The following is a 24,836-nucleotide window of genomic DNA, read 5'->3' as shown; positions in this document are numbered from 1 at the left end:
GTACCGGTGTATTTGTAGGTTATTTTGCCGCAGAGGCATTTTCCTATTACGGTGCCCTTTTTGGGGGGCATTTTGGAGTGGAAGTGGAGTGGTGTTTAGGGATTGACCTCACTTAGCTGGCTAGGAGTTCTGGAAGATGGGTTTTGAGGTGTGTTGGTTCGTTATAGATGATGTGAAAAGAGGATTGCATTCCTGGGGTGGTCATTGGCGATAATCGTTGAGGGTATTTACATTCTTGTGGTAAGTGCTGTACTTTCCGAAAAGCCCCTTTCTTTCCTTCATGATTTCATAGTCGCATAGCATAACCTGCCGGGTTTATAAATCTACATAGTACCTTTGGTTCCTTATGTGATACTATTTAGGGTGGTAGGAAAGCTGATTGTTTTTTTTTTTGTCTGGTGTTCGGGTTCCGGTTTGTTTACTGTTTAGCGAGGAATAGGGGGGCAGCCAGTAAGCATTCATTCCCTGACCTATAATGAGCTTCTTTCCCCCAGCTCTTGGTTGATCCAACATATTGCTATACGAGCAGGTATCATCTTCCTTGGCTGTTGAAATATAGAATTTATGCAATGCGGTTAGTTTAATCGACGAATATTGGAAATGAAGGGAGATACAAGAAGAGACCCATCGGTCGAATATATTGAGATATAAAAAGGATTACTGAATAGCAAGCACTTGTGATCCGCGCTGCGTCAGAATATAGAATTCTCAGGGCATATCTGGCCGAATACTGGTTCCTCATTAGCGTCCCAAAAAAACCCGCTTCTTGTTCAAATGACGTTCAAACCCCCACCCTCACCTGAACAGTCCTCCGTTTTATTCAACAAGGAGATTGTAATAGGATAGAAAAACAATGTTATTATTGCGCTGAGGCGGAGTTCTTTTTCTAAGACTCCATGTTCAGAAAGACTAAAATTACTCGTAAAGAGTTCGTTTTGTTGGGATGTTGAGAAGTGTTGCAAGATCACTAAACATCAAATCCACACAACACAGCCCTACGCAAGTCCCATGCCCCGCACGTTAATATCAACCTTTTCAGCCAGCTGTTTAGAGACCAATAGTTAAGGAGTTCGTCCATGGAAAGGTATCTATTCGGGCATTTTTCTGCATCCGAGATTCAGGATTAGTGATCCGAAGTCTCGTTGCGTGGTACGGTAAACGTTCTGATCACTAAACAATAGATACCCACTCCATATCAGAAAGGTAGTTGGATAGCTGGAAGATGAGATACAAAAGTAGAGCAAGTATCTCTGCTTTTCATTAATATTCAGCATCATAATCCAACTCACTTCATTTTCAATCTCAAACCGCCACCAAAACTAAAGACTAGAATGCCTCTTCTCAAGTTCTATACCAGCCCGGGCCAGTTGACTCCGGCCGAGAAACAAGACCTAGCTACGATCTTTACAGCACAATATGCAAAAGCAATGCCTGCATTCTTCGTCGACATTGTGTTCCATGAGGTCCCATCCCCACTTCTCCCTGCTCATCAAGCATTCAAAAAGCTAACAAAGGATAAACATAGGTCCCCGAAGATTCCTTTTTCCTCGGGGGGAAGAGAACAGAAGGCAAATTCGTGAGGTTGACGATGGAGCACATCGCCATCAACCTTGCCAAGGAAGGAGAGCGGGGAGAGCAGATGACGAAGACGTTTTTGGGATTCGTGGGGGAGGAGTTCAAGAATCGGTTTGAGAGTAGGGGATGGAGGTATGTTGTCGTTCTTTACGAGGAAAGAAATGGAAGGGGGAATGAGAGACGAGAGGCTAATAAAATGGGTCATGTGCTGTAGGTGGGAGTTCAATATTATGGATACGGATAAGAAATACTGGCGTCTGCAAGGGTTTGAGATGCCGCCGCTTGATAGCGAGGCTATTAAAGTCTGGAAGACGGAACAGAAAGCTTCGGCATGGCAGTAGAAGGTCTAATGTCGCCTCTTTGGAGATTACATGGAGGGAGAGGCGGGTGGTAGTGTTCTCTTTGATAGAAAGACAGCGCTTTGACTTGAACCCAAACTATCCAATGACAAAATTGAGCTTTAACGCATGAGCTGCAACAAATAGCGCGGATTCAAGCGTTGAAAGTGAAGATGGGGAAGGCGCTTGCTACACCATACCTACTTGCTGCAGTGCCGGGCACTTCCCTGTTAACCTGTGGCTCTCAACGTCAGGTAGGTCGAGACCTTTTTGCTAGTGGAATCATAGATGTGCTCACGAGGTCGAGGATCAAGCATGCAGCGCGGTAGAAGCACAACGGTGAGGGGAATAATAGATGAGGGCGTCCACGAATTAGAAAACCATATGTGTCTAAGTCTATTGTAAGAAGAACGATAAGGCTGGTGATAAACCATATCCGCGGCTTTACGCAGGTTCGGAGGCGTTGACTATGGATTGCCTACTACCAGCTCTATGTCTTATGACTCTTATCTAAGTAGAAGTAAAGGATGGCTACTAAGGAAGGTGCTAGCGAGCTTAGAGGGCAAGAAGGATATATTATAACTTTTTAAGCGAAGAGAAGGTATAATTGTGCCTAATGCAAGAGAGGAGAAGTGTAACTACGCTTTGTAAAGAGAGAGAGAAGTCTAATTGCGCCTAGTAAAAGAGAGAACATATGTAAAGATGCTCCTACTAGTATATTTCTTCCAAGTCAATTAGATTCGTCCCCCTGTTCTACTATACATTTTGTAGGCCAATTAGACTTCCATTTCACCTAGCGTTCTTTTTCTGTCTTTTTAGGACCACGCGTCCAAGGAGAAAGTAGGAACTAGCACTGGCAAACAGTCCAGACGATGTTTAGACTAATGAACTAATGCTGCTTCCAGCTCAGCCAATCCGGAGATTCTCCAGAATCCTCTCGATAGTATAATGCATTACTCCGGACCATAAACATAAGGCTAAGAAACATGCATGACTGACTACCTTATGACGCTAAGATCAGATCTTGCCATATTCGACGCTTTGACTGCCTGACAGGGGTTCTCGCTGAAACTACCTTGCACTTGCCTACAGAACTAAGAACTAGGAGTCCTAGGGAAGGTCTAGGCCAGATCTAGAAAGATTTAGTTACGCTTCTAGAAGATTGCCTTTTTAGGAGTTTATCAGGAGGTGCTGTTTGTTAATACGCAATACTAAACCTACCGTGATGAGCTGATTTACTTTAATATCTGGAAGTATTGCTTTGCAAGAAATGTTTGACCAGCACTGCAATTACAGATGATGATGATGATGATGATGATGATGATGGCAGTGTTAATAACAGTTCACACAGTTCTTCGCAGTCTAGTCTTACTCTGTACTCGTACTTGGACGCGTGACCGACTGGAAAAATGCTGCCAAACTCCCCCAAAAGCAAAGCCCGCGAGTCAGACAGTGTCATTCCCACCGCTTCATCTCTCTCAAACCACTTCATCTGTTAGACAGTCACGCGATTCTCACTCCGTTCTATCTGAGGGCTACTCTAGTCAGCAGATGATGATAGATTGCCGAAGTTCGACCATCTCTCGAGTAGGCCTAGCATACTCTTAAGATGAGGATATTATAACCTAGAAGGTAACCTGGGCCGCATCTAGACCCGACGACACGAGTTCAATGGATACAGGAGGCTGAAGATGCCGATGTGGTGCCATGCTATCTGGGGATTTTCCGTTGCCCCAGGATCCATAATACCCCCGAGAACTGAGACCTGGGGATAAGGATCAAGACTAGCGGCCACGCCCGAGAGCGAAAATTGTTACGGGAGCGAGTCGCTGCCGCAAGATGAAAACCCCACTTCGTATCTTAGCGGATACTATCGAATTTGAGCTTGATGAGGGGCTCGTGAAGTCTTTTCGAAATCTTGAAATGGAGAATCGTTCGAGAGTGTGAAGAGTATTTGAGGAGAGTGCTTGGGAGGCTCAATGCGGCACAACACCAGTCACAGTCACAAGTCAAGATGCAATTCGATAGCCTCAATCCATCTGCGATTCTACAGGCAGAGGCAGAGGCAGATTGTCAGTCCCAAATGACGCTATCTGCATATACTTACAGCTTTTATTACTTCTTCAACCCTTCTTTGGAGGTCTAGGTAAGTTACAAGGTATGAGCCTATCCCATTGTGTTGTGGGTCTCCGGGGTATGCTCGTTTTGGAACCGGACCGTGAGCTAAAAGTTGGGTTTGTCTGCTAGAGAATGATGCCAGTCCACTTCAAATCTGGGGGAGTCTAGTGTTGTCTAGATGTAATGCATTGGCACTAACTAGTGATATGGGGAGATGGGGTCTGGAGACTCCGCGAAAAGGCTTCAAGGGGATTGAAACGTATAAAGACATGATGGTACCCAGCGGTATACCGAACATTATCAGCAACTTCTCTCGCCTTCTTTGACATATCAGGGCTTTTAGTCTCACCATTCATCCCTTCTCCTCCTCCTTCCACCATCACAATCCTTCATAGCTTGAGATCTACCCTCTTATCCATCTCTCACTCCTCGTGAAGCATCCACAATGGCAGGAGGGATCCCCATTGCTGCACCGGCGCTCGCGTCTGGTTTCCTGAGAGGAAAGGCCTTGATCTTCCCCCTTTCACTAGTCATCTCGCTCTTCTTCCTCTGGGGTTTCAGTTATGGCCTCCTCGACGTCCTCAACAAGCACTTCCAGACCGTCCTCGATATCACCAAGCTCCAATCCACCGGTCTCCAAGTCGTCTACTTCGGCGGTGGTTACCTCCTCTTCTCCCCCATCGCAGCTGAAGTCATGAAGCGCAAAGGCTATAAGATCACCATCCTCATGGGTCTTTCTCTCTACTCTCTAGGCGCAGTTATGTTCTGGCCCACAGCACACTTCAGCACATTCCAAAACCGCATTGCTTCCTTCGGCGGCTTCTGCGCCTGCACTCTGGTCATCGCCTGTGGTCTCGCAACCCTCGAGACGGCCGCAAACTCGTATGCAGTTGTTATTGGCGACCCAGCCAGCGCCTCTGCTCGTCTGCAATTCTGTCAGTCATGGAACGGAGTCGCATCGTTCATCGGCCCCCTCATCGCATCCAAGTTCTTCTTCACCGGCAAGAACGAGCACAGTCTCGTCAATGTGCAATTCGTGTACCTCGCCGTAGCCTGTGCAGGTGTAGCAATCGCAGTCCTCTTCCTCGTCACCAAACTCCCCGAAATATCCGAGGAAATGCTCAACTCCTCCACGCCGTCCGAGAACTTCGCCATCGACGAGTTCGGCAATGAGATAGGCCAGGGTCCGCTGTACAAGCAATATAACATGATCTTCGGCTTCGTCGCACAGTTCTGCTACGTTGGAGCCCAAGTAACTGTCGCCTCCTTCTTCATCAACTACGCGACTGAAAACGCCACTTTCTCCGCCGCCAAAGCATCAAACATGTTATCCTACGCCCTCATCACCTTCACAGTCGGCCGTTTCTTCGCCACAGCCCTCGCGACAGTCTTCCAAGCCGACTTCTTACTCATGGTCTACGCCACCATTGCTATTGCCCTGAACGCCTACATCTGCGCCGGCCATGGCACCGCCGCCGTCGCCGTGCTCATCGTGCTCTTCTTCTTCGAGGCGCCCATGTACCCCACGCTCTTCACGCTCGGCACGGCCAACCTAGGCCGACACACGCGTCGCGGTGCCGGAATCCTCGTCATGGGTGTTTCGGGCGGCGCTGTGTTCCCCCCGATCCAGGGCGCGATTGCCGATTCGGCGGGCACGCGTATCTCGTACGTGGTGCCGCTTGTGGGCTTCGTGTTCGTGCTGGGCTACGTGACGTTCCACTGGTTGAGACATGGTAGGCATATTCTGCGCGTCAAGGATGTGGTTGGGGAATCTGCGTTCCAGTCTGGTGCTGTGGGTGGTGCTCTGGAGGAGGTGCATTATGATGGGGATAAGGTTATGGAATTGAGGGTTGAGGAGGCTGAGTTGAGATCTTCTTCGTAGATAGATGGGGAGATGAGTTTCAAGCGAGTGTGCGTGCGTGGTGGGAATGGAGTTTTGAGGCGTTGGATTGGCATTAGATATTTTTTTTTTTTTGAGATGGCATATGATATGATAGATGAGTCAAAGACTAGACGAACAAGATACCAAAAACAATATGAGAAGAACAAGATTTTATCCCGAAGCATCGTACCCCTTGCTCCTATTCTTCGTGTTTAATATCAATCTTTCAACGACATGCTAGGACGAACATTGAGGTACTTGCTTGTATTGTTGGTGAAATCGATACTTTCCAAAAATTTAAGAAAGTTCAGGCGAGAGGAGGGGGAGTTAGATTCCTTGCTCCCATGAAAAGCGATTTGGGGAGATTCTAGCCACTTGATCCAAAGGAAGAACCACTCCACTGGTGAACTTTGGAAGTATTCATCCCAAGCCTCATAGCTTCTAAATCATTCTGTCACTAGTAGAACGACGACTTGATTGAATTCTCCGTAGTGATATTGGCAATTGAACTATGTCTCTATGAATAAACATGCTACTCCAGACATACCTTCATATATCCATCCCACTTCAATCAATACGAATCCTATATCCGTGCACCTGACCTTCATTCCCATGATGGTTCCAACGCAGACCAACACCGTAAATCGATCAGCGCCAAACCCAAGCCTTATGTTCTGACAAAACGCCTATCCCAATGCTTCATGACACATCACTAAGAGCCGTCTACACGTTGCAAAAAGTCGCGAATACGAGGAAGTTCGACATCAGCATCGCTCTCTGTAGCGCGAACAAGAGCCTCCGCAAGGTCATCAACATTCTCTGTACCAGTACACAAGGCGATAATCTTGCGGTACTTGGCTGCTAGTTCCGAGCTTTTGCCTTCGAGACCCCGAACATCCTCTTCTAAAGCTTGATTGTTCGCCTTGTATGCATTAACCCGAGCGCGAAGGACGTGCGTCGGTGGCAGGGCCTTCAACAGCTGTCGTTGTGCCTGGTCAAGTATGAGAGGTTGATGAGGATTTGGGTTGATGTTTGCTAGAACATTCGCCGGTACTGCACCGGCGGGAAGTGCCAGCCCCTTATCGGCATCGCCTAATTGCATATTGATTTCTCCATTGACCTGTCCCATTCTTCGCTGCATGTCCTGAAGCTTCGCGCGCTCTTCATTGACAGCTCGAGTAAGGTTCTCAATTTTGAGGTTCCGAGTGCTCTGCTCAGTAGCCCTTGCCTGCAGGGTTTCAACCCTTCGGCGCTGTTCTCCAAGCATTGCTGACGAGTCTCTTAATTGGGTGTGAAGAGTATCGATCCTAATCTGCTTCATCTCCATCTCACGAGCAAATTCGCTCTCAACATCAGACACAAGGGAGGAGATAGCTATATAGGTCAGAATTGTCCATCTTCCAAGAAGAGGATAACTTACATGTGATTATATTACTACTGCTTTCCTTTGTCCGTGAAGTATATTTATCAGGGGCGGGTATTCGAGCAGATTGAGGCTCAATATTAGGTCGATCTCCAATATTGAAATCATAAGGGGCGAGACCAGAGTGGTTTCTGACTTGGTTATCTGCACCAACTTCCAAAAGTTGGTTGATGATACTTGCGTTTCCAATCCTAGCGGCGATATTTAACGCAGTATCGCCAGATCTATCTTGAATGTTGACTACTTCAGACATAAAGCGACCAAGATTCATCGAATCCGCTGGAGGTGCCCCGTTGCCGAAAGATGTTTGGCTATTAGATGCAGTGCCTGCGCGAACAACAAACTCGAGAAGAGATTCCAGGTAGTACTTGCTGGCAGAGCTTCGACCCTTGACTGCAGATGTGATGGCTATGTGATGCAGGACCGTTCTGTTACGCGAATCGGTAAAGTTTATAGTAGAGCTAAGAAGTTCAAGGACATCGGTAAAGGTGCCATGATCAAGATTGTTGGTAACTGCACAAGAACGCATCAACGCAGTCTCTCCACTTCTATTCACCCGATTAGGGCTCGCTCCAGCCGCAACCAAAGCCTTCAAGAGAGGAATCCGAGCAAGAGTTGCAGCCCATATCAATGCAGTATTGAACGCATTATCAATTGGAATATCAAGGTCTTGAGGGGACAAGGAGCCGAAGACATCATGACTGCTGAAATCCGACCGCAGTGGGTCATGGAAGAGGGTCATAATAAGACGCCTCTTCGTATCGATATCAGGAATAGTAGACTCGTCTAGCGGTGGTATCGGCATGTTGACTTCGTCAACCTGGGCGCGTTGTGAATAGTGAACAAAGGACTCATTTGGCTCCGTGGGGGTACCATCTCGCATGGACATATCGTAATAGCCGCCTGCTTGTTGGGTATCATTTTCGGCAGGTGTGGGTCGCATCTTCTTCCTTGGGGGCTCCTCAAAGTCTCCGTTACGAGTATCATCTGGCAATCCATGAGAGAATTGCGTTGCATACGCCGAGTCTTGCCCATTTGCCGTAAAGCTATCATTGGAGGCAAAACTCTGTATGCTTTGCTGCGAGCCGCCAGGAAAGGCAGATTCTTGCGAGCTAAGATGTTGCTGTGAAGACTGTCTACTGAAACTAGATGGACGCGTTGCAGCATTGCTGTTCCTTATGCGAGGACCTGGTGAATCGAAGCGAGCTTTGCTGATGGCCGCAACGGCATGGGATGCAGTGCTCGAGATGTTCTTGAAGAAAGTTCCTGACTGACCACCTGATCTGTTTTCCGAAGAGCTATACATTCTCTTGCGTTGCGCTGCCATTGCCTGCTCCTTCGTGGGAGTATCTATTCCACCTCGTCCGGCAACTCCGCCATCTTGTCCCATGTCATAGGTCAGAAGTGGTCGTAGTAACTCTTCGACACCATATTGTCGGCAGAATTCTAGACCTCGTTCAAACTTAATCCAGGTGCCTTGGTACTTTCCGTAGCCACCTTGCACTTTCTCGTGCTCTCCAATAAGTATTTCCTTTTCGAGCACTTTCGTACGCTTTCCTTTCTCAATGCCAGCAACTTTTAATATTTGAGTCGCATTCAACCAACTATCCTTACGCCGGCGCATTACTGCAATATTATTGACTTCCATCTCGTATACATCAACTCCTGAATATATAGCCTGCATACAGTTAGTTTACTTGTTCCAAGCAGTTTGGGACAATACTGACCGAGTATATCTGGGGCGCAGCATCTCTACGATTGATTGCACTGTTTCCTCCGTCATACTGTCTGAATGGGCCGGATGGTTGGGCCATTAGTCCGCTTCCTTGAGAGCCTTGGCTCATATTGAAGGACATACTGGAGCGCGGCGGCTGTGATTCTTGGTCCTCGTAAACACCGGCGGCGGCAGGGAATGAACGACTGCTAAGATGGTTTTGGCGAGAGCGTGAAGTGGTCGCCAGGGGTTGGGGATTCGAAGGGATTGCTGCCGAGGCCATGGAGGGAGGTGATTGCGGAATAGCAGCACCGTGGAAAGGAAGAGTTTGCCGCGTACTGTCACTTGTTGGGAAGGTGGGATGAGCTGAGTATGGCTCGACTGACTCTTGTTGTCGCTGTCGCCAATACAGTACAGTGCGGTGCAGTGCAGTGCAGCACGGAGGATTGTCGTTGTAGTATTACTAGAAATGTCTCTGTCTCTGATAATCTCGGTCAAAGTGAGGAACGCGCTGAGGAGGGGGACGTGTGTCGCGCCTTCTAGCTTAAAGTGCGCAATTTTCTCGCTTCTGATTGGATGGCCGTGACGCGACGAAAGACCATGGCTCGCATGGCTACGTGCATAAAAATCAACGCTTAAACAGGAAGGGCACAACTCGCTGTGTTGGACAATGAGGTTATTCAGGAAATGGGCTGGTGCAGGATGTCTCAGCTGTACTAGAACAATTCTTCTGTTGCGAATACCTACTCCTAGTTGGCTGCCCTTTCCCTTGATCACATATAGAATGGTGAACGCGGGATTTTGTATGGTGGCCCGTGCGTCTGGCCATCTGAATGTCTAATCAATAGGTACTGTATTTTCTGTCAGCTTGACCAGCAGAATGTTGCGACCAACTTCGTGCCTTTTCTGCCGCCTTTCGAACAATCTGCAACTACAGAGGCATAGCTATTCAACGCTACACGAAGCTAAGACCAGCATCGACGAACCAACCTCGAGCAAGCCAAGAGATCCTATTCACGCCTACCGGTCCTTGCTCCGCGCAGCAAGCTATTTCCCAGACGCCTTCACTCGAACGATCCTACAAGACCAAATCAAACAAAGATTCAGGACGCGTGCCCGAAAAAACGCCGAGGCAGAAGTCACTCATCGACGATTGAAGAAAGCCGTGCAAACTGCAAAATGCCTGGACCGAGCTGGCAGAGGCAACAAGGAAGACTTGTACAAGATCCTCTCGTTTACATACGGACGACATGGCAAGAGAAGGAGACAGTTGGTGGTAGATCTGCTACGCCCCGCGGACAGCGACCCCCCTCAAACCAAAGCCGCAATAGAAGAGTTCTTCAAAAATCCCAAGGGCCCAGGAGCGCTGTCAATCTTGCCAACGAAGAAGCTCCGAGCTTTCTTGAAGAGTCAGCTCATGAGACCCTCGCCGGAGACTTCCTCTGCTAGATCCAAGCTGAAGAAATTGTTGCCTACTATTCCATCGGAAAATAACTGGGGGCAAGCAATGCCAAAGTCACGGCAGGCTAATCTTATAAAGACCTGGTGGGCGGATACTCTCGACAAGATATATCCACCAGTCCCCCTACACGAATGGAACCATTTGAAAAATATATCGATGGGGACAATTCGGGTCGCTGGCATTAAACCACGCCGAGCGCTTCAAAAAAGGAGGGATGACATTGAACAAAGCCATGAGGCGGTTTTGAGGGAACTGAAGGACTCAAGGAGTAGTGGGAACATCGTATTCGATCCAGACCGTGGCTTAGTCGTTAAGGAGGAAAAAGCTAAAGATGAAGACATCACATCATCAAACTACCAGCGAACGATGCGAAGGCTCTATACCGTCATCTGGAATGTGACGCCGACGATGTTAGAAGATGAGGCAACGGGTGAGTGGCAGACCTCATGGGGAGGGACTAGATCGACATTTCACAGAGGGATACTGCCGCAAGCTTCAGGGAAAGCTGAAGAGTTATTCCAGGGTTTGGAGTTGTTAGACGGGCAAGAAACGGCTGGGTCGGGTAGGAAGATGAGCCGTGTCAAGAAAAGGGTGGCAAGGAGACTGCAAAGAGACCAAATAGCATTGAACGCATTAGGGGCGAGCGAAGAGAGCCAGGAACAAGAGCAGCTTCCGAAGACAGAATTGCACCCCTTTGACAGGAATGACAAGAACCTCGACGATATCAAGAAGGAGCGTGAGGATCGTAAAAATCTGAAGGCTGAGAAGAAGCTTATTGGCAAACTTAAGGATGAGAAGAAGCAGAAGGATGAAAACATTCTTGAGGGAGTCGAGAATCCCGAGAAGGCAATGATTGCAGCTAAGAAACATAAGGGAAGGAGAGTAACAGAAAGCAGAGCAGGAGACCTTGACGGAAGTCAGTAAGCCAGCAAGGAATCTAAAGTCTTGTTCCAAGCTTGTTTACTACACCTCTGCCTTGGTGACACCACACCACTTCAGACCAGTATCTCATCGCAAGCTATAAACAGCGGACGAGAGCATTCAGTGATTACTCGCGCGACATTGCATTCGCTTGCACTGCCTAAGCCAAGAGCATTCCGAATGTCGAATCCCCCCCATACATAACTCGGTATAAGCAATCCCAACTCCTCTTCATGAAGCCATCAACGATGTCCCTCCCCAACATTTATCTACACATCCACCCCCTAAACAAGCCCACCCACCTCCTCAAACAGCCCTCCCAGCCAGCCTCCCCAAAGCCTCCCCATCAACCCTCATCCCCACCCACCCCTCCATGCGCGTCGCCCCCACACTAGGCCCCTCATAAAACCTAATACTCGGCTCATTCCACTTCAACACACTCCACTCCAACCTTCCCCCTTCCATCCCCACAACCTCCTTCGCTAGCTCCCCCAACAGCCGCTGTCCATACCCATGACCCCTCTCGTTCTCCCTTACATACAGATCCTCTAGATATATCCCCGCCTTCGCGCGCCAGGTGCTATAGTTATAAAAATACAACGCCAGGCCCGCAGCTTCTCCCGAGGGCGTGAATAGTAATAGCGCGCGCGCGGGGCGCGTGGGCGAGATGGAATCGCCGGGTGCGGTTGGAGGGGTGCTGGGGGAGGGCGCGAATGCTATGGTGTTGTGCAGGGATTCGAGCGTGGCTTCGACGGAGGAGGATTCTTTTTCGTAGGCTGCTAGTTCTTGGATCATGCGGAGGATTGTAGGGACGTCTGTGGGTTGTGGTGTGTTTGTTAGTAGGTAGGCATACGCGGGGTAGATGGCGGGGTAAAGCAGAGAATTTACCTTCGCGACGCGCGTGGTGGACTGTTGTTCCTTCTGGAACTGGCATTTTGGATTGGGCTTCTGGGTTTTTGGGGCGAACTGATAATTGATGGATTAGATAGGGGTTTTATAATCGGGGTGAAGAGGTATAGGGTGTTGATGGCTGAGGTGGAATGTCATCTGAAGGGCGTTTGGTGGTGGGGTTGGTTGCCGAATTCTTCTTTTGGCTGCTGCATGATTCCGCTACTGTAGGTACGAAAGAGTTCTTTCTAGGGGCCCTAGGAATTGTCAGAAATATAGAATAAAATACCGATCCTATGAATCAGCAATGTAGAACATTACTTGTGCAAAACCTTTCATATTGCGGTTATCTGAATAGAAATTCAGATGTCCTTGCCCAGCCGAATCGAAGCATTGCATATTATTTGGGGGGATTTCAGATGGACAAGTACTGGAAGTCTCCCGGTGAAGCATTCTAGCCCCAGCAGGTGACTGGATTTCCTGACTCTCCAGAGAATATGGAAAGCCGGCCCTTTTGCATGTTTTGAACTTTTGAACTTCCGCGGTATTGACCAGCTTTCTACTTGAATTGCATGTCTGTCAAAGGCGAGGTCTAGAGAGCCTTGAGAGTCTATGAAAACCGGGGGAAAAGATAGAAATAGTAATTCTTTACCCTTGGTTACTAATTTCAATTGTCATTTTCTTCACACTTGTGAGTAGCAAGGAAGCGTCTGGAACTGAAGTGTAGTTGTGGTCAAAAAAATATCAATCGTTCGCTTACAAATCCACCTTTCCAAAATATTTTCCAAAACCTTCACAAGTCCATCAAACTCCACCAGAATTTAGCAAAATGTCGCAAGATGAAATAATCCCCAAGGGGTCTTCGTTGGATACCCTACTCTTCAACCTCGAGTCCCTAAAAGGCATCTCCGAGCTCTCAGAAGTGGTCACTTCTTACCTAGAAGGCGACTACAAACCTATCCTGCGAAACCCCACCTCGCAAAGCCTATTTTCCAAGCTGTCAGAGTCCATCTGCCTTCCTCGAGCCCAGCAAGATGCTGCTCTTCTCAGCCTCAATTTCAGCAACCAGTCCTCGGCAATCCTGGTCTTCGTTTCTGGACTAGCAGCTTTCAATACTTTTCTGCAAGCCAACGTCACGGGACCACCGCTGGACCTAGGCGATGTTTTTACAATTAGTACCGAGTTACGGAAGCAGTGTTTGAAGAGTTTAGAGGTTGATGGTGTGAGCGTTTATCAGCATATCCCACACGTGGAGCTGTTCTGCTTTGCAAGATTGGTCTTTACAGTATTCTTCCCACGGCTTGTTCAAGCCGAGCTTTTGGATTGCAAGTTGATGCGTCTGAGGATCAACGCTTATCATCAGCGTCTGTTATCTGGGGTCTCTTATGGGAGGCTGGTCGATTCCTCGCTGTTGCAGAGTGTTATTGAGAGGGATTTGGAGGGTCTTGAGAATGAGATTTTTACAAATGATGGGGGTTTTGGGACGGAGGCTAGGGTTCAGTTTTTATTGGAAAAGGCACAGATTCATATCATGCAAGGTCAGGATTTCAAAGCCAAAGAAGATGTACGGATGGCTAAAGAGGCATCGGGTTTCCATTATGCTCTTTCTGGAGCTCTGGGGAAGAGGACCAAGTTTCAGCAAAATGATCTCTCACAGTTGCTTGTTTTTGCAAAAAGCAGGGAATGGAATGAGAGCTCGACAGAGAGTCTCTCGGGAGCTTTAAAAGACAGCACTTTGTCAACTGAGGATCGAAAGGGACCAGAGGCTTTGGATTTGAACGATGATACCCTCCTCGAGTCCATCAAATACACGTCTGACAAAGTGGAAAACTCAGCCTTACCACCAGAGCTGGCTGATTTACAACCCGACCAGCAACCGCAACTTAACCCCCTAGATCAAATCACGCTCCTCACAGAAGCCACTATCAAAGACACTTATTCCCCGCTCGACAAGCTCAACAGCGAAGAGATCCTACCCTACGCTGTCCGCGTCCTCACGGACAAGCCAACAAACTGGCAAATCTACACCCAAGCCCTGCTAGTCCGCAGCAGAATCGAGTCGCACCGTTCACGAACCCAAGAACGCAGTGTTCTACAACTACAAATCATAGTGGACCAAATCATCGCCGACACGCAAGAATTACCCTCATCCGACGAAAATGGTATCCCTGAAATCCGCGTCACGCAATTCCTTCCCCGAGCAAAAGCATCGGAATCCGCCCCCGTCCCAGAAAGACTGCGCTACATCTACCAACTCTCCTCGCCCACCCGCTGGGAAATCGAGACCGAACTCGCATTCGCCTGGTCCAGCGCCGGCTCTCTCGTCTCCGCCCTCGAGATCTTCAAGCGTCTCAAGATGTGGGCCGAAGTAGCTTTATGCTACCACTCCGTCGGGCAAGAAGACAAAGCCCGTCAAGTAGTACGGAGACAACTATATCACTCTTCCAAAGGGCCAGAGATGGACGTCTACGACATCGACGCCGACGCCATAGCCACGGAATCCTGGGCCGGCGAAATCCGCTCTCCAGCTCCAGCACACGCCCCACGTCTATGGTGCATCCTAGGAGATCTCGAAAACGACCCCTCGTGCTGGGAACGCGCGTGGGAAATCTCCAACCACCGATTCGCGCGCGCCCAACGCACACTCGGCGAGTTTTATTCCAAGAACGGGGACTTGGAAAAGGCGAGAGAAGCGTACTTGCTCGCCACGATCGTGAACCGGCAGAACAACGAGACCTGGTCCCGACTCGGCGACATTGACCTCGCGACGGGGAACTGGGATGGTGCTATACTAGCCTTTCAGCAGAGCATCATGATCGACAACACGGACGCAAAAACATACTCCAACCTCGGCTCCTCCCTGCTATCCAAATACTCCGAACTCATCTCCCTCCAGAAACTATCCTCCTCCACCGTAGAAACCAGCACGCAGGAAGAAGAAGAAGAAGTAAAAGAGATACTCGATCGACAGGAGAGTCCCAAGGATATCCTGCGGCAAGCCCTAGCGGCATTCAAGCGCGGCGCAAGCATCGCACACGACAACTGGAAGATCTGGGACAACGTCATCACGATCGCTGGGCGCATGACCCCCCCTTCATTCCCCGAGCTCCTCCTAGGCCTCCGAAACGTAATCCGGATCCGCGCGCCCAGCGCAGGAGAAGAAGCCGTCGATATCGACATCCTGCGTGCCCTGGTCGGCGAAGTGATATCGCGGGAAAGGGGCCAAGGCGAAGCAGATACTGGCGTATACGAACCCCCGCGCGGCAGCCTCGCGCGCGCCGTGGGCGAGATGATGAAGACGGACGTCGTGCCACTCATCACGACGCGCGCGGAGCTGTGGACGCTGCAGGAGAAACTGGCGCTGTATCGACGGGATTACGGGGATGCGCTGGCGTGTGCGGAGAAAGCGTGGCGGTTGGGGACGGTGGGGGAGGAGTGGTTGCGGGAGGTGGAGGGGTGGAAGGCTGTAGTGGGCGTGACGGATAACCTGGTGAGTGCGTATGAGAATTACGGGACGATGGAGAGGGAGAAGGATGGGCAGGTGGGGGTGGTGGAGAAGAGTTGGCGGATGAAGGCGCGGAGTGCGGTGAGGGGCATTATGGGACGCGCGAGGGATAGTTGGGAGGGCACGGAGGAGTGGGGAATGCTGGTGGGCTTGTTGGATGGTTTAAAGTCTTAGTTTCACATCACATAGTAAGAGAAATAAAAACACATAGATCAAATAAACATACAAATAAACAAACAAACAAATCAAATATCCCAAAGCCACTAAACTACTAAACGTGAAAATGGGTATGTATGCATGCATTCATTCATTCATCTCTACCCCTTAAGCCTCTTCCCTCGGCCAAAACTCATATATATATATATATATATATGTTCTCCGTAGCTAGCCCATCTCAAAGAGACAATTGCCAATTGCGGCAAATACATGCATGCATGCTTAACGCCAAAAGCGCAATCGCAATCCCTAGAATCTACAAAAGAACAAGAACAATAACTTGCCGATGCAGCTACTCTGGCTCACTCACTCACTCACTCACCCAGCAAATATACAGAACAAAAATCCAATCATGCCACGGAAGAGGAAGAGAAAGAACCGAAAATACTATTTACGAGCTCCCCTCCGCGGATCGCGAGGATAGAGAGGAGGGTATCGCTCAGCTATATCAATGATTATTAGCGTCTTGCTTTCTTGACATTTTATTTGGGGGATCGGATGGGATGGGATCAGATGGGGTGAAAGGGATCTAGAACTTACACCATGCGTCCCCTCATTACATCCCTGCAGCCAAACACCGGCTTCACCATCAACTTTCTCGCCATCATAACAGACGCGATAATCTCTTGCCACGGGAAACTTGTTCTCGATTCTATTCTTCTCCGGGAGCAAGTCCCGCACCTCGGCCAGCATATCCTCGTGGGCATTCCGTCTGTATCCCGTGGCGGCGAACACATAATCAACTTCTAGCTCTTCTAGCTTCTGGTCGCTATCTCCGTAGCCTACGGCACCTAGCTTTAGGAGGACAGATGAGTTGGCGGATTGCGAGGCCGAGATAACAGTGCGTTGGGGGATGATCTTGCAGCGCCACGATGCTTCATCGGACGAGTGTAAGCGCTGCATGTACAGCTTTTCGTATAGATGTTCGAGTAGCTGCAGACGCACCACGCCGTAGTTGGTACCGCGGTCTAATGCAAGAGCGGTAGTTCGTACGTCGGGCGCTTGGTTGTAGATGCCGTCAACGCGGTCCGGGTCGAAGATCTCATTTACGCTGAAGGGGGAGTTAGATCACGTGTTTATAGGGGCTGAAGAGTGACTTACAACGGACTGTCGTCGCTGGGACGTAAGCTAGCGCCTTTGATAATGAGCTTTACCTGTGCGTCTGGGAACCGCGAGGAGATGTCGTTGAAAATCTCTGCAGCGGATTGCCCACTGCCCAAAACGGCAAAGCGTAGCTGACGTCCCTTTTCCCGCTCCTGGATTTGAGTGATTGCCGAGGCGAATTGAGATGAGTGGGCAACGTGTTTCAAGCCTTGCAGGTTTTGAGGAATGACTGGTCGTCCCCCAACCGCAATAACGACGTGTTTTGCCTTCCTTCTCACTAGATCTCCATTCAACGACCGAGCAGTGACTTCCCAACTTGTGACTTTGCCATCCGCTCCCCTTTCTCCAACTCTCACGCCCTCGACTTCCATTCCATACCCAACTTTCCCCTCTTTCTCAAAATGAGAAGCACACCAACGGAGATAATCCTCGTACTCCATCCGGCTCGGCAAAAACGTGCTCAGATTGATAAAGTTGTTCAGCCTCCCTTTCTGAAACAGGTAGTTCACGAACGTAAAATGCGACCTGGGATCTCTTGGAGTAGCAAGATCCTTCAGGAATGAGATCTGCATCTTCGCTCCAGGGAGTTGCATACCAGCATGCCATGCGAACTGGGGCTGCTTCTCGAGGAACAGGACGTTTGGAGAGGGAGATGGCGAGGCGTCGTGCAGAGCGATGGCGATGGCTAAAGACGCGGGACCGAAACCCACACAGAGGAGATCGAGGGTGGTGTCTGGGGAGGAGTTGGCAAGTGCTGAGACGGGAGCGAGGGGCTCACTTTGAGTGTGGCCATTGCTGAGAGGGGTCGATGAGATGTAAGTTTCCGCCAGATGAGTTGCGGTGCCTTTTTCTTGTCCACCGTTCACCTCGTGGGTTGTAGAGGTAGGGCTTATAGCAGAAGGGGCCATGCTGAGCTGATGAGGCTGATATTTGGTTACTTGTAGTCGCGACTTTCCCCGAATAGTCCTTTGGAGCTAGTGGCTTGTGACTTGTGACTTTCAATCTTCAAGGCAGGCAAGGAGTCAGAAAGTGAGGGGTTTTTATCTCTGTTGCCCAAAGTATCAAATTCTCCTATACGAACGAATTAGAAGTTGCGGATAAACAACGCATTTAACGCAGTGGGGGTAACTATACGCAAAATAAAATGCTCCTCGGTTTACCTACTTGTCCGTGCCGTTCCGTGATCTCTTGGCAATGGAAAAACTGCCCTTTCCAGGAACCACAAGATGGTACAAAGAGTATATCTCCCAAAGTGGTCGTCGTTGCTTCGAAATCAAGATGCTCTTATTGGACAGAGAAGAGGGTGGTGAGTTTAGTGGCTAAAATTGATGCCTGATGATGGCTACACGACCGCAGTTAGGCCGCCAATCGTGGGATTCAGGTCTGGTGATGTATGAAGAATGGATATGGCTTTTATCGCCGGAATATAAATGTGGGATTCGAGATGGGGGCGCACGATTACCGAGACGTAACAAGAACTAGAAGAACATGTGTGACTGTGATGGTGTGCTTATGGTGTTGGTTGGATCAAGTACCGGTGCTATGCCAGATGTGATGCTGGCGAGTTTATTTGGACATGGCGTACTGTATGTATGTAGTTGGAAGGAGAAAGATGAGTATTTGAGTAAATGTGATGAATTGGATGGAGACTATCTTAGGCTAGGGGTGATATACTAATTACTTTAAAGAGAGTGAGTAGACGATCGGTAAAGACGCATGTCTCCGCCGCCGAGGATGAAGGAGAGAAAGAAAGAAAGAAAGACTAGATGGATCTGCAGGTATCAGCTGTTTAGGACTAGGGAGGGACTGCTCTGCTACTGCGGTGCGGTGCGGCGTGCAGCGTTTGGTAGCGGGATGCATGTCGAGGCGTCAGTGAAAGAGGAGAGGGATACGGTTACGGTGGATAGAGTGATATCCAGCTATCTAGCTAGTGACGCAAGCCGAAGTGAAAGAAAGAAAAAGAAGAGGAGCAGGGTTGATGGTGGGTTGGTGGGTTGGTGGTTGACATGGGCTGAGATGAGGAGATGAGGCCATTACCCATTCTTCGATTATCCCTCCTTTGGGGTTAGTGGCTACAGCTGCCCAGATCAACCAACCTACATGGCAAATATATACTATAATGTAGCAGAATGTAATCTTACCCAGGTATACAGTAGGTAGACGGCCATGTCGACGCGACGCTCCCTTAGATTTAGCCGACAGCGGCAAAGAAAAATAATCTATGATGACGTGATGACAGACCATGGCATGGACCATGTCTATCGCGCCAAGCCTTTTTATCTGATCCGCTCCGTCCCATCCCATGCCATGCAAATCCGACATCGGATAGATCCATGCAGATCCTGGCCGAGTGGAGAGGAGTGGAGTCGTTTTGCAGGGGAAGATTTTTATCAGATGGAGAGATAATCTCTCACCTCCGTAATCTGATGCCCAGACACAGGGGGTATGCGTTATTATGATCATTGACATCTTTTCCCGCCCTCGGTCTGCCTGCGCAAAAACGTAATTAGTTTGCGGACATGGCGCCAGAAGGGGGAGGAGAGGGAAGAGGATGCATATGCCAGTGTTTGAGATGTTTGGTGGCGTGAGAATGAACTGGCGACGGTGGTACTCGGGGAGAACCAAATGTCCTGGACCGTCGACGGTGTCCACGCGCGGAAGGGAAAGGACGATCAACAATAGCATGCAAAACTGAAAGCTTGGCTTCGAATGTTCCTATCCTATACAATTCCTAATTTCTACGTATGATGTGACGGAAGGAACGGGGGGGGTGCTAACGAGCCTGGCAGGGCAGGAGCGGCTGGTAAAATTGAAATCAAAGATACAGTATCAAGGCAGACTCTACTCCGTAGACTATCTAGGCAAAGAAAATGAACTCATCTTGTCAGAAGCTTGGTTGCAACATTTCGAGGGATTTTTGCATGTTTGATAGGACAAAGTATTATATGGCAGTAGAGATAATTTTAATCAACAGCGTGAACAACCAATGCTCGCTCCAATGCAGTCTTAACATCCTCCCCCAACTCCTTGCAAGAATGTGAAATGAATAGCCACCGTATACGTATACTTCCTCACCCCAAGTTTTGCGCCGTGATCATTTGTTCGTAGATGCCACCACCTCTCATCAAATCCTCATGTCTGCCTTCCTCCACAATTTTCCCTTTTTCAAATACCAATATCCGGTCCGCCTTTTGGACGCTGGTGAGACGATGTGCGATCATGATTGTAGTTCGTTTGCGCGATACCGCCGTGATAGCTTCTTGGATCTGCGCTTCGGATTGCGAGTCTATGAGAAGAACATTGTTAGCAGAGCTAAGAGAGCTTGCATGGGAAGAGGGTGGGGTGCGAACCTAAAGCTGAAGTTGCTTCATCGAGCAGTAGGATTTCCGGATCTCGGATATATGCTCGAGCGATCGCAACTCGTTGTTTTTGTCCTCCGGAGAGCTGTGAACCATTGTTGCCGCATTGTCTAAAAGAATAAGCAGGGGTTTGAGGAACAGGAAGGAGTACTCACGTCTCATAGCCATCAGGTAGCCCACTGACAAATTCATGGATGCCAACTGCTTTACAAGCCTCGATGACTTCTTCTCTCGTAGCAACATGTCCAGGTCTCGCGCCTAAGCCAACATTGAAGGCCACGCTGCCGGAAAATAAGTCTGGATCTTGCGCAACAAGACTGATTCTCGCACGATGTTGCTGCACTGGTACCGACTTGATATCGATGCCGTCAAGGAGAATGCTTCCCCCGGTAGGGTCATAGAATCGTTCAATGAGCGATATTGTCGACGTCTTTCCGGCTCCTGAGCGGCCAACCAGTGCTACTGTTTCGCCCGCTTTGATAGAGAGGTTGAGATTCGTAAAGACAGGAGCGTTAGGTCGAGATTGGTACGTGAGACTAACATTTTGGAACTTAATGGCCCCTGTTGACGAAGATGACCTCCTGACTTCAGAAACGGGGGTGGGCGTGGGGGTGGCAGTGGTCGTATGCGATGTGATGTCAATGCCTGGCTTTTGATCATGGAGGGCAAAGACTCTCGAGGCAGCTCCCTTTGCCCGCCCAATATCCGGAGCAAGACTAAATATTTGTCCTGCGGCCTGCGCCGAGAAGAGAATGGCTGGAAGGACAATGAAGAACTGGAGGCTGGAATATTCCCCAAACCTTACTTGTCTTGCCCCCCACCAGTATGCCAAGGAATAGACAAAGTAGCTAAGTAGTGTCAAAACGATGTGTTTGAACATGGGGTACCGGTACTTACGTAATCGACAATGCAAAAGCAAGGAGAAGATTCCCAAGAGCAGTGCTTCGGAATGTCTGCTCTCGATACTTGTCAATCGCAACGTCAAATCTCTTCGAAGTAGCCTTTTCAGTACCCAAAGCTGCAATAGTACGTATAGAGCTACATGCTTCTGTAGCTAACGATGCAGCCTCGGTATACGCCAACTGGTTCTTTTCTTCAAGTTTAGCAAGGACTCTGAAACGGAAGAATCCTGCAAGAACCACGACGGGAGACGTAGCAAAGAGAACAATGGCTATCTTCCAGGCCACGATGTGTGCTAAGATAGCCCCTCCAACAACAGAGACCAATGCAGAGACCATCGTCCCAATTATAACTCCCGACAAGCCGCTCAAATGACCCGAGTCCATGCTAATGACCGAGACAAGGGAGGACGTGGACCGACCGGACTGAAGAAACCACTCCATGTCTTGCCGAAGGATCGTCCGAAGTGAGAGATCTCGGGTTCGCATGATCAGGTGTTCAGATACAATACCAAAGCACGATCCCGATGTGATGTAGCCTATGAGAGCGGCCAGTGAGACAACAAAAAACATCAGACAGTAGAAGTTTACTCGACTTGCGTTGACGGGACCGTTTAGGAGGGAGACCAAATGGCCGAATATAATTGATTCTCCAAGTATCAGACCTCCAGTTATGAGAGCACCAACCAATGCTAAGAGGGTAAGTAATATCCGAGAGCGACTCAGAGCAAGACAACGCCCGATGATCTGAATCGTCCCGAACGACATGGCTTCGTCGGGAGTATATCCTGAGGACAGCGACTCGGTCTCATGTTGTTTTTCTTCGGGATAGATTTTATCGGTCTCTATATATGCTACTTCAGCTGGGGTAGACACTTCATGTTCCGCGGACGAGTTAGGTGAGAGCTTTTGCGCCTCAATTAGGTTTCGATAGGCGCCATTCGGGATTGACATTAATGCGTCGTGACTGCCCTGTTCCAGAATGTGGCCCCTGCCCATCACAATGATATTGTCTGCAGACTTCACCGATGCTAAGCGATGAGCAATCATCACGGTCGTCCTGTGCTTCATTGATCTTGATTTTCCAAGGGACGTCAAAATAGCCGCTTCACTGATGGTATCCAAAGCACTGGTTGCTTCATCTAGTACCAGCAACGATGGATTTCCTACCAATGCCCGTGCCAAACAGAGTCGTTGCTTTTGGCCACCCGAGAGCTTCGTTCCACCAGGTTCTCCGAGCCAGGTTTCGAAGCCATACGGTAGTGATTCAATGAATGTCCAAGCATCGGCGGCTTTCGCGGCCTCAACGCATCGTTCCCTCATGTCCTCTTCTGGAAGCAAATCTCCTTTGAAACCGTCTCGGATGTTTGTGTAGACTGTACCAGAGAATACTGCGGGATCTTGGTCTACCAGAGCAATCTGATTTCTGAGGCTGGAGAGATTGTAATCTGGAATAGTCTGCCCATCGATCATGATGCTTCCTTGGCAAGGGTCGTAGAGCCTCAATAGCAGGGCTGCGATGGTGGATTTCCCACTGCCTGAAGAACCCACAATGCCAACAGTAGTTCCAGTATCGATTTTGAGATTTATGTCGTTCAAGACGGTGTCTAAAGCGCGTGCAGGGTATGAAAAGCTGACATTGTTGAAGGTTATTTCTTTTTCAGGTCCCAGTGTCTGCTGATCGGCAGGAAGTCCATCTTTCGAATAGACGTCAATTGGAATATCCGGGTAGTCGATTAGGCTTAATATTCGACTTCCGGCAGATGCAGCAGCGGAAAATGACTGGATGAATGGGCCTGCCTGGCCAATAACAAATGAAGCATCGAGGATCAAAAACACAATAGCATAGACTGTTCCTGCGCCCCCACTAGACGAGCTCTCCGCAATTTTAGAGCCCTGCCAGAACGCCAGAGCATTTGCAGCATATCTGATTGCATTTGGTCAGTAGGTAACCAAACTAGGATCGATGATGTGTAACTTACGCTATGAAAAAGACACTGCCAAGAAGCACTGCACCAGCAATAGCCTTCTTAAGGCCCACTCTCATCGCAACTTTCAAATGGTTCTCGTGGTCCTTTGTCAGAGTGTCAAATGCGTCAAAAGCTTGTACCACTTGAACAGCCTTGATTGCTCCCTCAGCAATCGACGCAGCCTCTGTAGTGCTGTCTGATGATTCCTTGGAAAATCTACTCAAGACAGTAGTCCCCGTGCAAATGACTATTGTCATGGAAGGTATGACTGCCGCGAAAAGAATTCCCGTAAGTCTCGCATTGAGGACAAATCCAACAATAAAAGCTACAATGAAGTAGCTAATGGATTGGAGGAAAATACCAACCTTTTCCGCCGTTCCAGACTGTACTGTTTGGGCATCAACAGTCAAGCGACTGGTGATCTAGGAGGCGTAAGCGAGAACTTTGCATTGGATATTGAAAACTCACATCTGGACACTGGGTTTCGTAGTAAGTTTGATCAAGTCCGAGAGCTCGATGCACCATCTGGGTACGCAGCCCTCTGGAGACTCGAGCACCTACAATACCCCAACAGAACGCCCATCCCCACGTAACAGCGAAGTATGCAATTGCTGTTAAAATCAGTATTGCTTTATGGAATTCAAAGTTGGCTTGACTTACCAACTGCTAGAAGCTGATAAATTCTTGTCCGTACGTCTTCTTCCGAGGGTGGAAAATGGTTGATAATTTTGGAGAATATGACCCCAATGATTGGTAGAGGAGCGCCTGCTGCGAGGGCCAGTACCACGCCGGTAGCAAGAATGAGGCGTGACTGAACATCTTGCAAAGGTCTAAAAAGTGCAAAATATGAGGCCCCTTTTGTCTTTACAGTACTGTTTTTTGGCGGCAGCAGAGGGTAAAGCATCTTCCGCAAAGTGGTCGGATTGCTGCCATCGCCATTCAAAGAGGGTATCATTGGGAATTGTTAATGTGCAATCCACCTACATGGCCTGATTCCTGAAGAAACTTGGGCAGAAGGATACTGAATGAAACTCTGAGATTCCACAAAACCAACGAAAAGAGCCAAGCCAGTACCAGGATACCAATCCATCCGAAAGTACATAATTATATTGCACAGGCAAAACTCTTTTTAGACCCTTGCACTTGCACTTGCGCAGTAGACCACAACGGAAACCACACATACTCCGTAGAAGAGGAATATCCGTCGTCACACTGCATTGAAAGTCCCCTGTGGAGTCTTTTAGCCCGTCCTCGGCACCGAAGTACCTGATCGGCATGTGCTAGGCTTAAGGGAACCGGCCGATGAGAAGTCAGGGCTACTTTTCTTAGCCCGTGGTTGGGGCCGGTTTTCATCCATATGCATAGTCAATGCCATTTCCGAAGGACTGGGAGTTACATGAGAAGACTGGCAGTCTGGACTCTGCAGACTCAAAAATCGCCTCCAAATAACAAGTCCCACTCG

The 24,836-nt window shown here is 49.0% G+C and overlaps 7 protein-coding genes across 7 annotated transcripts; 3 read left to right on the top strand and 4 right to left on the bottom strand.

The window, feature by feature from the left end:
- Positions 1–1,331: 1,331 nt before the first annotated feature.
- Positions 1,332–1,916, top strand: LHYA1_G008789 (uncharacterized protein; the record flags this gene model as incomplete). The annotated part of the gene is made up of 3 exons (XM_031153707.1): positions 1,332–1,463; positions 1,526–1,707; positions 1,790–1,916. The coding sequence occupies 3 exons, from the start codon at positions 1,332–1,334 to the stop codon at positions 1,914–1,916; spliced, it is 441 nt and encodes a 146-aa protein (XP_031001680.1).
- Positions 1,917–4,476: 2,560 nt separating this feature from the next.
- Positions 4,477–5,913, top strand: gluP (Glucose/galactose transporter; the record flags this gene model as incomplete). The annotated part of the gene is made up of 1 exon (XM_031153706.1): positions 4,477–5,913. One exon carries the CDS (start codon positions 4,477–4,479, stop codon positions 5,911–5,913), a length of 1,437 nt encoding a protein of 478 aa, XP_031001681.1.
- A 712-nt stretch (positions 5,914–6,625) lies between these two features.
- cdc10 (Start control protein cdc10) lies at positions 6,626–9,333 on the bottom strand (the record flags this gene model as incomplete). The annotated part of the gene is made up of 3 exons (XM_031153705.1): positions 6,626–7,287; positions 7,334–9,014; positions 9,064–9,333. The coding sequence occupies 3 exons, from the start codon at positions 9,331–9,333 to the stop codon at positions 6,626–6,628; spliced, it is 2,613 nt and encodes an 870-aa protein (XP_031001682.1).
- A 2,406-nt stretch (positions 9,334–11,739) lies between these two features.
- ats1 (N-acetyltransferase) lies at positions 11,740–12,367 on the bottom strand (the record flags this gene model as incomplete). Its single annotated transcript, XM_031153704.1, has 2 exons — positions 11,740–12,248; positions 12,322–12,367. The coding sequence occupies 2 exons, from the start codon at positions 12,365–12,367 to the stop codon at positions 11,740–11,742; spliced, it is 555 nt and encodes a 184-aa protein (XP_031001683.1).
- A 783-nt stretch (positions 12,368–13,150) lies between these two features.
- On the top strand, positions 13,151–16,018 carry LHYA1_G008785 (TPR repeat-containing protein; the record flags this gene model as incomplete). Its single annotated transcript, XM_031153703.1, has 2 exons — positions 13,151–15,970; positions 16,016–16,018. The coding sequence occupies 2 exons, from the start codon at positions 13,151–13,153 to the stop codon at positions 16,016–16,018; spliced, it is 2,823 nt and encodes a 940-aa protein (XP_031001684.1).
- A 374-nt stretch (positions 16,019–16,392) lies between these two features.
- On the bottom strand, positions 16,393–18,054 carry sidA (L-ornithine N(5)-monooxygenase; the record flags this gene model as incomplete). The annotated part of the gene is made up of 3 exons (XM_031153702.1): positions 16,393–16,485; positions 16,583–17,093; positions 17,144–18,054. The coding sequence occupies 3 exons, from the start codon at positions 18,052–18,054 to the stop codon at positions 16,393–16,395; spliced, it is 1,515 nt and encodes a 504-aa protein (XP_031001685.1).
- Positions 18,055–20,217: 2,163 nt separating this feature from the next.
- Positions 20,218–24,329, bottom strand: ABCB4 (Phosphatidylcholine translocator; the record flags this gene model as incomplete). The annotated part of the gene is made up of 7 exons (XM_031153701.1): positions 20,218–20,432; positions 20,497–20,615; positions 20,661–21,353; positions 21,403–23,331; positions 23,387–23,796; positions 23,843–23,985; positions 24,035–24,329. 7 exons carry the CDS (start codon positions 24,327–24,329, stop codon positions 20,218–20,220), a joined length of 3,804 nt encoding a protein of 1,267 aa, XP_031001686.1.
- Positions 24,330–24,836: the final 507 nt, after the last annotated feature.

This window comes from Lachnellula hyalina (genome assembly GCF_007821495.1).
Source record: "Lachnellula hyalina strain CBS 185.66 chromosome Unknown contig00219, whole genome shotgun sequence".
In the NCBI taxonomy this organism is placed as follows: Eukaryota; Fungi; Ascomycota; class Leotiomycetes; order Helotiales; family Lachnaceae; genus Lachnellula; species Lachnellula hyalina.
This window is presented reverse-complemented; position numbering and strand designations above follow the sequence as displayed.